Source organism: Eucalyptus grandis, chromosome 9, assembly GCF_016545825.1.
Source record: "Eucalyptus grandis isolate ANBG69807.140 chromosome 9, ASM1654582v1, whole genome shotgun sequence".
Lineage (NCBI taxonomy): Eukaryota > Viridiplantae > Streptophyta > Magnoliopsida > Myrtales > Myrtaceae > Eucalyptus > Eucalyptus grandis.
In genome coordinates this window covers 33,954,367-33,966,766 of record NC_052620.1, presented here as the reverse complement: position 1 = coordinate 33,966,766, position 12,400 = coordinate 33,954,367, and the positions used below count along the sequence as shown (strand labels likewise).

The window sequence follows — 12,400 nt, the reverse complement described above, 5'->3', positions numbered from 1 at the left end:
TTAGTCCTTGTTTAAGGGCTTAATTAGGGAGGGCTTTGTGTTTTTCGTTTTTTGTCTTCTTTGATATGGGGAAAGACTATGTTCATGGGGATTCCACCTCATGATATTCTAAATCAATGAAGGTTTTATCAGAGTATATGCCCATCTTCTGGAGATAAACATGCGAGTGGTTTCAGTCTTACTTTGTCCATTTTGAGCTAGCAGGCCCATAGAATCATTTCAACCACAATTGCCTCTACAGCCATGATGACAACCAATGTGTTCTTCTATTATAGAAAAACTTATAATTTGAAAAGATTGGCCTCTGCACCATTAAAAGGAGATTAAAGCCGCTTGTGGAAAATTTTCTTCCGCTACCTAGTGTCTTGATTTTCTTTCAAGGTTGTCCATGAGCCTAAAATATAGTTGAGGATCTTGAAGTTGTCTCTGATTGATGTAATTGACATTCTTCTAGACTTTGAGATTTGTCTGTTTTATTCAAGAGTTTGCCATAGCAGTGGAGACAAAGTAGTCAGCTGGTCCCATGCCTGTCTTACATTCTGGCAAATCGCCATTGGAGCCTAAACTCATCAACTTACACGTCAATGACCAAAACTTGACCAAGTAAAACTCTGAATTGATAAGATTGCACGATAGAATTCGAGCACAATCGAGGGTCGATCTTGCCTTTGGCCGCATTCTTGATATCCGATGTGCTAACTATCGGGATTACCTGTTATCATAGAGTAAATTATCGAAGACACAAGAGACTACGGTGATGGAGTTCTATATTTTATGTTTAAAAAATTGTGGTTCTTTATAATCTTTGGCCAGAAACAAGAGGGCCGTAGTGAGCATCTACGTTTATTCTCTCTTAACTTCAGCATCGGAAGGGCATAATTCTAATTCTCTTTCTCTAACTCATATATTTGGAGAGCAACGTACGACTGACTCGGAACAAAAGCAGATAAATCCTCAGCGAGAGCCTGCTGATTTTCTCTGTGAAACGGTAGCCACTACATGCTTATCCCGAAAAATGGCTCCTCATTGGCAACAAGAGAAAAGGACCGAAAAAGAAAATGCTTGTCTTAACTTCTGCATCAACCATGGTGGCATCTCGCAGCAGCAATCAATGTGATTTTAGTGGGCAAAGAGAGAGGGCGAGAAAATGACAAGGGTTGAAAAGAAACCCTAGTTTTTTCTTGGACCCCATGCAGCGTTTCATCCAATAATGACTCGTGGGTGGGGAATAATCAGCTCCGACAAAAGCCACTGTGATTATTGCAAGTTGAGAGGAGGGAGAGTGCTCTCTTGGTTAGGGCTAAAACACCACGGCACATCATCGACATGGCCCTTTCACAAGACCCAGAGGCCACCCAGCAGGAAGGGAGAGATCAGGTCCTCTTGCTCCTCAGTGTCGTCGAACTTGTGGTGGTGGTTCATCCTCATCTCTTTCCTCCTTCTGTCTAGGCGCTTTCCTATTGGAGGGACGGAATTGCCAACCCCCAACTGGGTGGGATCTCCCTTCCAACTCAGCTTTTCTTTCTTTTTGGTGGCCACAGCTGGTTCCACGTCAAGCACCTCCTGGAGTGACAAGGAAATGCCACCGGAAAATCAAGATTGCTGTTTTAGGTTCACTTTTTTCCTGAGCTAAGTGGGTCGCATTTCAAGAAACAGTAGAAGTTACGTTCTCCAGGGAAACTCGAAAGGATAAAAATTAAGAAACGGAAGCTCCATGAGAACGATGGGGGTCAGCATCACTCCTATTGTATTATGCTCTCATTATCTCTGGCCTACTTGAGAAGTGATCTGGGATTCGCTATTAGTGAAAACAATCGCAGGCTAACTAAGATCTTTTATGCTAATCATATGGAGAAATATCCCTCTTAAGGGAAGCATATGAGTTTTTTCTTAGGATGACTACGCTTATTCAAAACCTATCATACACGTCATGCCAATAATACCCACTTGTTGTTCCTTTACTCAGGATCCTCGATAGCCAATACTAATTGGCAAGAACCTTGAGTAACAAGCTGAGGTTATACATATGCCTATCATTCATTTACTAGACTCCATTGCAAGCACACATGATGCACATTTATATCAGCAATCAGCAATCATATTTCCGAAAATTGTCTCTCAGAGAAAAAGAGAGAGAGAGTACAATAGTATGTCATAGCCAAAAGAAAAATTAGCAACAAGATCTCGAGGTATTGTTGAAAGGTAGGGCAATAATTCAAGAATTCCATTGTAATTAATGTGTCTAGACAAACATCTAAGAAAAAAAAGTGAAAGAAAAGAGCTATATAGTTAATAATATTTATACATGTTGGAAGATAAACTTGAGTTAGAGGTTTATGACCTCCTAGATTGATTAAACAGACCAAATAGTAGCAATCAGGGCACTTCTTAAATCTACTAATATATTGTTCAAACATGACTTTTAACGTATTTTGATTAGAAATGAGTGTTCAAAGAAAACTAATCATGCATATATTTTGTTGCCCAATCACCATAGGGTGGAAAAAAGGCTAACTACTCAACAAATGCTAAAATTTACGGCTACACGTGGCCACAGTTGCAGTACAATTCATCTCAAGGAAGGACTAAAACTGCAAAGAGAAGAAGACTACATAGGAAAAAGGAAAACAAAGAAGCCTTGAAGTAAAGAGGAGCATAACTCACTCAACTGAGTGTGTTCGCCAATGTGGCAAAGAAAAAGCCTCTAAGATCCTCACAAATGGCCACGTGGACTCACACGGCACCCTATACAAGTACTACTACTACTACAGGACTATGCCAGAAGGAGAAGTGTTAGCGTGAGTACCACGTGCGCACGCAGAATCTAAGCCTAGCAAAAACTATGCTGAGTCAAGCAGCTCCCCCACCCATGAAGATAGTACTGTAATGTGACTCTTGACAGCGAAACCAAACAGTACTCCAAGAGAAAAGCCAAAGCAGCAAAAATGGGGCCCGCAGCAAGAACCTCTGACTCGACCTGGACCCACCAAGAACAACAGCCAGCCACAAAATAACGTAAAGACTTTTTGCGGCCACTAACTCCTCGACAAGTGGCACTGCTTGGATTCCCTTCATCTTGCCTTCACTTAACCCCCACCCTCCCTCACACTGCATTCACTTCAAACACTCCCCAGTTTCAGAGTTTCATTGAGAAATATGTTGAAGGAAGACACGAGTGGCAGCGGCGGCAGCAGCGGCAGCGGCAGCGGTGGTAATAGCTGGGCACGTGTGTGTGACACTTGCCGCTCGGCAGCATGCACCGTGTACTGCCGTGCCGACTTGGCTTACCTATGCTCCAGCTGTGACGCTCGTATTCACGCAGCCAACCGTGTGGCCTCGCGCCATGAGCGCGTGTGGGTGTGCGAAGCGTGCGAGCGCGCCCCGGCTGCCTTCCTCTGCAAGGCTGATGCAGCATCACTGTGCACCGCCTGCGATGCAGACATACACTCAGCCAACCCGCTTGCGCGCCGCCATCATCGGGTCCCCATCTTGCCAATCTCCGGGTGCCTTCATGGCCCCCTTGCCGGCAACGTTGGTGGGCCTGTGATGGGCCACGCAGCGGATACTGAGGAAGGCTTTTTAGCCCCGGAGGACGAAGAAGCCATTGATGAGGAGGACGACGATGAAGCAGCTTCATGGTTGCTGATAAATCCGGTCAAGAGCAACAACAGCCATACAAATGGATTCATCTTTGGTGGTGAGGTTGAGGACTACCTGGACCTTGTGGAGTACAATTCTGGCGCCGAGAATCAATACGTTGATCAGTATAACCAACATCAGCAGCAGCAGCAGCAGCAGCAGCAGCAGCAGCAACATTATGGTGTTTCTAGGAAGAATTATGGAGGTGATAGTGTTGTGCCCATTCAGCATAGTGACTGTCAACGACACAATTTTCAGTTGAATTTGGACTATGAACCCTCCAAAGCTGCCAACAGCTACACCAGATCGCTTAGCCACACTGTAAGCCTTTTCCTGCTAATTCATATCAAATGCACAGAAATAAGCATCATGAACCATCTCATCCATTACTGGGTCCTAGGAGCTTCACACAGCAGTTAATTAACACTATTCCTTATGTTAATTACTGGATTCTTGGCAATTCAATCCTAGTATCCTCATTTTATAAAGGATATACCCTTTCAAGTGGTATTCAACTAAAAGTTCTCTTTTTATTCCCTTTGTAAAGAGAAAAGAGCAGTAAAGTTCTGTTTTTTATTGCCTTTGTAAAGAGAAAAGAGCAAAAGAGCACGAAAAGTGTTCTTTTTATTCCCTTTGTAAAGAGAAAAGAGCACTAAAGTTCTTGTTTTATTGCCTTTGTAAAGAGAAAAGATCGAAGCTGCTATCCACAGAATCTGCACCTTCTACTACATGCACAAAAGTATGCATACCCATTAGACAGGCATGCGGAGGAATCACAAGTACGATAGAGGCACTAGTATCCTCGATACACGTAATAGCCTTTTATGAGTAGTGAATTCATTGAGACATTTTCACCTATTGAAGCTCGTGTATGTGTTCAACAAGACGAGAAAATCATTCAGAAATATCTCAACTAATTCACAAGTACAAGGAAAAATCTCAGCAGCAGACGTGATGCAACAATTCTAAGCCATGCTTTTCCATGCTTTTGTTCATATAGAATTCAACTTTTCAAGTTTAACAAAGTGTCATAGTTCATTTTTACATGATCATCTCCTTAAGTCATTCCACATATTACTGTATGTTAATTTCTGTGAGAATGCTTGTAGGTTTCTATTTCATCCATGGATGTGGGCATCGTACCGGAATCAACTCCAACTGACATCTCAATCTCCCATCCAAGGCCTCCAAAAGGAACAATTGACCTTTTCTCGGGACCTCCTATTCAGATGCCATCCCAACTTTCACCAATGGACAGGGAAGCTAGGGTCTTGAGGTACAGAGAAAAGAAGAAGACGAGGAAATTTGAGAAGACAATTAGGTATGCCTCAAGGAAGGCATATGCAGAAACCAGGCCTCGGATCAAGGGACGTTTTGCCAAGAGAACAGACGTTGATATCGAAGTCGACCAGATGTTCTCAGCAACACTAATGACAGAAAATGCATATGGCATCGTCCCATCATTCTAGATTCAGTGGGAAATGAGTATCAGACTATCAGATTGGAGTTGTAACAGCTAGTAGTGAAGATCTTTTGCTTATACTGTATCTTTCTTGATCTATTACGTATAATTGATATAAATGCTGGGTGATTCTGTTAATTCACTTGTAACAGTTTAATGTCTATATTATGCAACTCCATATTGTAAATGTGTTCTACGCTTATATTGTTCTAAAAATCCAAGTGCTTTCTTTGATCTCTAATTGAACTTTCTTCAATTAGCTGTAACCGTGGTTTTTTAACGACAAAATGCAACAACAAACAACATTCACATCCACAGATTGCAAGAGCAAGATGTTTAAAGTCAATAAAGATTACAGGGATGGAAATAATTATCTTACATAAAGGATGACTAGAGGAAATATATACGAGATAGAAGTTATAAATATCTCACATGCCTACTGAAGTATTGAGCCCCACAGACTCTTCTGTCTATGCAATAGCTTTATGGTATTCTCCTGCTTTATTCGAGTCTCTGTTGCAGCATCCTTTTTGTACCTACGAGAAGGATTCTCTCACTAGAGTGTGAACTCACTAGTAGCTGTCAAATATACACTTCTAGAATAGACTTCCAAGATACAACATGATGCTGCAAGAGCTGAGAGATAGTCAAGCCTGCAGGCGAAGGCAAATAACTATTTTCATCGTGTTCTAGGAGATGATCTTAAGCCCTACAAGAATATCACTGAAATGAGTATGAATTAGGTTAGTCCATTTAACAATCTTAAGCCATACAAGGATGAATGACCTTTGATTAAGTAAAAGCCATTTCCAAGACTTCTCTAAGAACCCTTGAAGCAGGGAGTGACAATGAGAAAAGCACACAACTCTTACTGCATCGACTCTAGGGTGTTCAGAACACCCCACCACCCAAAGGAGGAAGATTCTTAACATGTGATATTCATACCTAGAGGCAGAAATTTATTGCTGATTTGAGTAGATCAGAATCGTCAAATTAAGCTTCTCTAGAAGCTCCACCTTATGAAATGAGGAATCTTCACTCTGCTTTCCATACCAGCTGCAATGGTGTGAATATATCATTAATTCTGTAATTGGATGACAGAGGTTGTAGAATATCCCCCAGAAGAGAGCCTCTTTTAATGAAGTACAGATGTACAATCTTCATGTTAGAATATTTATACATTAAATTATGTCTTCATCTAACAATTTAAGTTTTTAGAATAGTTGGCAATGATCCCATAAAATCTCACATTCTGTCATTCCCTCTCATGCTTAGTTTGGTTCGTTTTTGTTAAAAAGTCCAATCCAAAAGCTTAAACTGATAGGTGGAGAGAGACCACATGAATATAAAAAGCATTTAGGACCCGTTATCAAGTGGGACAATACTTCAATTATTATTATTAGTTTTTTTTGCCTAGCATTGAACATGGAAATATTTCACTGGGAGTGGCAGTGAAATTTGACTAATGAGGGGTGGATGCACATTTACTAAAAGAGTAGTACTGACTTCGATACTATGTTAGAAAGTTTAATAAAGACGAAGATTAATATTTATATATTCTAATACCGCATCCTGCACACTAGCTCAAATGGATACCTCTGCATATTACGGTTTGTCGTTATGAAACTTCAATGTTCAAATTATCCTGCTTCAGTAGTGCTTTTGCTAGTCATTCTTCAGCATGTTCCTGTTTCTTGATTGACTGAAATGAGTAGGAATATCTTATAGGGACCAAAGGCTGCAGCTTAGAGTATAGCTTGCCACACTAGATTCGAAAGGTTAATCTTAGTATTGGTTCTACAATCTACATACAGCAAAGGCCAAAGATATCATTTCATCAGATATATCCTAGAAGTTGGAAGATGCAGACTAGAACATTTGACTATTGAATAGTTTTTCTACTAAGTGGGATGCTTATAAAAAATCATAGACGCTCATGGCACTGGAGATATTGGTAAATCATATGGACGCTCAAATCACCTACGTAACCTGAGGCTCATGCAAAATCTTTTCTTCGACTTGTGCCAAGAGAATTTTCTGCACTATCAAAAGCAGTATATTCTGATTCGAAGGGACTTAAGCTGAAAAAGGAGTGGCACTATTTCTCGTCATCGATGAAAATTGTGAACAAAAGAAAAGATAATGTCAGATTCAAAAGGAAGTAATGGTACAAAACTTTTCGGAGGCTACTACTTCACGGCTGTAACACTTGATGCCTTTTGTATGCTCTGAGTATCATCCATTTCTGCGCTTTTTCCCTTTGAAGATCTGGTTCTCAAAAGACCTTAGAAAATCCATATCTGCGTTTCCATTTGTCAGCTGCAGGTGGTGCATTTCTCTCCATTCAATAGATCTTGAAAATAAAGTTCCATATCAAGTTACAGGTTCAGCAGCGACCACAGCGCATACAACTTTAATGGAGAGTGCCAAAATGGTCCACAAAATTCCTCATCTCGGTGCACTTTTCATATGAAATGCCTACTTTCTGTTCAAAATCGTCCACCTGTCTAGATATGAAGTAAAACCTCGACCACAAGATGCTTTATACTCAGCATCACCTGTAAAGGTACTTCATCTTGGGTTATAACCGTAAAAACATCAGCAAAAGATGCTCTGTCATAATGGAAGAGGGAAGGTACCTATAAATCAAAACGCCTTTTGCATTACGAATTCCCAAAAGGTGGCACCGTATTTGAAGCTACAAACATGGATTGATTACAATTTCAGTCCTATGCAATAATATGAAAATAGCATTCGCAAACTACCAGACTGGCTTGTGGAGCAGGGTGCCTCTTGATAGCATCGGTGCTGTAAACTCCTTCGACAGAGTAGAACAGTGGAAAATGAGCTGAAGAGACTAAAAATCAGTAGGATAAAAGTGATAATGATCTCGCCAGTCAAAGGGCCAATGGACCCTTTTGCATCTTGTATAGGCAGTTTATAGCTTTATGGAGCTTTGCTGCTTTTATTGCAACAGTGCATCTATCTTTGCGCTATAATGAAAAAAAAAATGCTTTCCCACTGTATTATGGATTGACTAGGCCCACTTTATCCTGCATTAGTGTACAGATAGAGACTGAACAAAGCCCACGTCTGCCAGGGAAAGAAGAAAATTGAAGCGCAATACCGCTTTCTAACATAACAAAGGTACTTATCAGAATTATTAAGAGTTCGTAAAGCATCAATCTCCACAACAGTTATGAATTAACATTTCCACCATTTCCAAGAGCTTAACTCTAAGAAGAATCTGACCAAAAAAACAACTCTAAGAAGAAACTTATAAGACTTTAATATACACACTTCCAATCGAAGTTTTTCTGCACACAACTGTTCTATCAAGCATGATGGTCTGCTGTTTCTGGGCAATCACTATCCTGCCTCATGAAAGTAAAGATATCAGCCAACTGCTAATACATTTACCACTTCAGCCTAAAAAGGTGAATCCAATATCATCTAATTCTTTGTTCAGGTCACTCTGTAAAAACCATTGGTGTTCAAGGGTGCAGCCTTTAATACTGACTCAATATGCTCTTGGGACAGCTGCTTCCACAAATGGATTCGAATATAGCACAGATAAAGCGATATCGCATAATTGGCATCACATCATAAGTCGAGCTCCATCCAAAGCCTCTCCTTCTCCCTGTGTTAGGAACTGTCTCCACACCTTAAACATATAAGAGTGCTTGAAGTTTGTAGAAAAAGCACACTGCACTCTTGTCCATGTAAAATAGCAGGGACAAGAAAAGCTAGAAATTACATTTGCAAGCAAAGAAAGGCTGAGACTGCTTCAGAAGCTTTATTAGTGCCACCAGGACTTAGGAAGTTTTGAATCCCAGTCCTCAATTGCCTCGCCTGACAAAAAGAGGAAAAAGAAACAAAAACGTTAAAAGCTTCCCTCTCTAACGATCCATGAGCGTGTAAAATTTTTGAAGTTTCTTAGAACTAGTTTCTTTATTTCAGCCATGCCCTTCAACAGGTGAAAATAGCAGTGCGTGTTGATTCAGTAATTGTTGCACCATAGCTCCCATCCCATGCTTGATCAGAGAAGAGGCCATGAGCGAACTGTGATTAAGATTCACAAGTTCTGTCTCTGCAGGAGAAGAATAAAATATATGGAAGAATATGTAGATGCAAGCGATAAGATTTGCTCAGCCTAAGATCTGAGCACAGCAAAACTTGACACACAATAAAAGGAAAAATTGTTACGCTGGTAGTTTCTCCTAAAGATGTCGATTTTGTTGGTTGTTCTTAACATAATTTTGATGCTTTCAGAAACTTTGACAAAATATTGGCATCGCTGCATTACTATGCTTACAAATAGCTACTCTCTGTTTCACATACATCTTCAAATAAAAGTCTTCCCACAGTAGGCCAGATAATTCTCCTGAGACTTTTTGATGATATCCCGTAAGTTCTTTGGTTGTTCGTGAGACTGTATTCATTGATTTCCTTCAATATATTTTGACAAAAGTCGTTATAGCTTCATTGCCTATGCTTAGAACTAGTAGAGAACTGCTTCATAGTACATCTTCATGTCCAAACCTATGCAGAGTCTACCTAGTTTTATCCTGATTTTCCAGAATGTCGGGTCTCATGGTTAAGATGACTAATGATCGAAGCTGAAAGCAGTAGCAATCCACCGCTAGATCAGAAACCAGTTCTATGAGCTCTTTCAAATCATGGGTAAGCACGCTCCTTCACAAAGTTTTTACATTTTTAATGATTCACAAGGAAGGAAAGATTCCCCAGATCGGAAGAAAATTCCTTGGGGTGCTTATTAGTCGAATAACCAATTGCCTTAGGATTCTAATAGGAATGCATCCAGTCTCAAAACTTATGGGCCGGTGGACTCATTTGATGAGAACAAGATGCATGTACCTTTTCTCAACTCACATTCAACCAATACATTATCATCACCAGCATATAAACATACTCTTGCAAACTGTCATGGAACTCATAGCAAAGATTAAATACAGGTAGCTAGGGCATACAATTGTACAGCGATGCCCATCAAAGAAACCATGAAGAATCAATCCTACTCTAGCCAAGAGTTGGCTTTAGTGTTCAAACAGCACTAACCAAGACCAACTACTTGTTTGACAAGACAGCGCCACTTTCTAGCTAGCAACGGCATCATGACCATCGATCATGCGTGTACTAGTTAAATTGCAAAATGCCCCAAAATCGACACTCCTACCTAGTCTAATTCCAAGGTATGCTCTTCTCCATTGGGGCCAAAAAAAAACTACAAAACATGATAATCGACAGCGCAAGGCAATGGCCAGTAAAGTTCAGTCCAATCCAGTCTAATTACTCTAGCAACAAGCACAAGCCTAATTCAAAGTGCTCTTATGGAGAGAACACAATGAATCTCCACACACTAGAATCAAACTCTAGTCAATCAAATCAGCCTCTTCGTAGAGTGAGCATTCATAAATTTGACACAAATTCATACCCCAAATTTTTCTTTTCATCTTTAGAAACAGTCATTGCTAAAAAAACCCCAGAACTGCTCACGCGAAGGCCCACCTGACGAAGGCCGAACAATCGCGGGCCCATCAAGGTTCCGGATCGGGCCCTGATCGGATCCAGTCCGGCCCGGCGGCCGAAACCCTAGCCGGAACCTCCTCCTTCGTGCGCCCCCCTCTCCATTATAAAACCCCTCCACCACATATTTTCTCCCATCACAGTCACCATCTCCGTCGCCTTCGCCTCCGCCATCGGCACTGCTCGCTCTCGATTCTCTCTCTTCAGTCTCTCTCTCTCTCTCTCTCTTGCAAAGATCATCTCTTTTTCTTCTCTTTTCGTTTCTTCCGATTCGTTTGTCAATTGCCATCTCTCCGGAAAGCCTAATATTGCAATTCCTTGATCTCGGTTACACTGGTGGGTCAACGAATCTATCGTTAGGCGACAGTGACGCCACGAGATGCGTGTACACATTCCTTACACGCATCGTCTGCCTTTAGCTCCGATCATCTTCCGTCAAGATAGGATTTTTCGGTGACAAGGCAGATAAATTCCCTTCCGTTCCCATTGATTTTTGCATTGGGTTTTTGGTTTCTTTTTCCCCATCGAAAAACGTTTCTTTTCTTTTTTTCAACGAGGAGGTTCGGTCTCTTCCTGCGCGATGATGGATGATGATAAGAATCATTCGGATTCCCAATGATTTCTTGTTTAACATGATATCAAACAACCAGCTACTTCTGACACATCGTGCGATTTCGATCTCCTCCATGTTTCGTGTTCTTGTTCTTGTCCGTAGGTTTTTGCAGATCAATTTGCAGTTTTAAAAAAAAATCAATTTTTTTTTTCTTTTTTGGCGTTTGATTGAATTGGGTCTGATGAAAATGGAGCGGCTGGTGATGTGAGAAGGAAGATATTTGCTACTCTTGAATGGGTTTTCATGACCCGTCTGATGACTCCATATCCACCAAGATCTCTGAGGCCTCCATTTTCGAAATTTCGATAAATAATGAAAAAGAAGTTATATTTGATTTTATTTATACATTTTGATCTTTGTGTTTGATAAAAAGTTAGATTACTAGAGCAATAAATTTTGGAAATATACATTTTGATCTTTGTGTTTGATAAAAAGTTAGATTACTAGAGCAATAAATTTTGGAAAAATATAATAAAGGTTAATACTCCTGAAAAAGATTTTGTTGCTTCCAGAGCTCGTTCGGAAACCCATTTTTATTTTTTGTTCCTTTTTGGGTTCTGTAATTTTGATTATTATTAGGTTATGGAATTTCTTGGTTAACCGAAAAGAAAAAAAAAGTTAATAAAAAGAAACCCAATTTGAGTTCGAAAAATAGATTTCCAAATGCAACTTATTTTGGGTATAAGAAAACCTAAAATCACTATAAACCCGAAGTACTAATAATCACACCATTGAAAGATCATAAACTAGGTAAGAACGAATGGTTAATTTTTTCTCTCGGAGTCGAGCTTAGGGTTCCCTGACATTATATGGACCACATTCAGAATAAAGATTATTAAGCTGTTAACGATAGAAAGATCCAGATCCGGAATTCGGATAGGCGTCCCCCTAACCCAAAATTTGAGAATTCCCGATTGGGGTCCAATTGGATTAGAAACCCACTTTTTTTCGTCTATCATGGGTAATGAAATGTATCCCGTTCGATCATGGATGATAGGGATGATTAATTCCTCACAACCTAACCATACAGGTCGATTCCCACTTTGTGATACTAAGAACTGGGTAGCCCAGTACTGAAATTGGACCGGTGCGTTAGGTCGGTTCTGGGATAGGTCACGGATTCCTTCTATTCCCTACTG

General features: G+C 40.4%; 1 protein-coding gene and 2 non-coding genes across 3 annotated transcripts; all 3 read left to right on the top strand.

Annotated features, from left to right (window-relative positions):
- Nucleotides 1-3,104: 3,104 nt before the first annotated feature.
- On the top strand, nt 3,105-5,342 carry LOC104419471 (zinc finger protein CONSTANS-LIKE 2). The gene is made up of 2 exons (XM_010031144.3): nt 3,105-3,960; nt 4,749-5,342. Exons 1-2 carry the CDS (start codon nt 3,157-3,159, stop codon nt 5,106-5,108), a joined length of 1,164 nt encoding a protein of 387 aa, XP_010029446.1. The 5' UTR covers nt 3,105-3,156; the 3' UTR covers nt 5,109-5,342.
- Nucleotides 5,343-11,228: 5,886 nt separating this feature from the next.
- LOC120288649 lies at nt 11,229-11,313 on the top strand. Its single transcript, XR_005546751.1, has one exon. It is a non-coding gene; the product is annotated as a small nucleolar RNA R12 (small nucleolar RNA).
- Nucleotides 11,314-11,455: 142 nt separating this feature from the next.
- Nucleotides 11,456-11,548, top strand: LOC120288628. The gene has a single exon (XR_005546731.1). It is a non-coding gene; the product is annotated as a small nucleolar RNA SNORD24 (small nucleolar RNA).
- The last annotated feature ends 852 nt before the right edge of the window (nt 11,549-12,400 follow it).

Bases quoted from the DNA above. Each gene is read 5' to 3' on its own strand.
- LOC104419471 (XM_010031144.3), top strand. From the start codon at position 3,157: ATGTTGAAGGAAGACACGAGTGGCAGCGGCGGCAGCAGCGGCAGCGGC. The intron at 3,961-4,748 runs GTAAGCCTTTTC...GAATGCTTGTAG, and splicing joins CCAGATCGCTTAGCCACACT to GTTTCTATTTCATCCATGGA.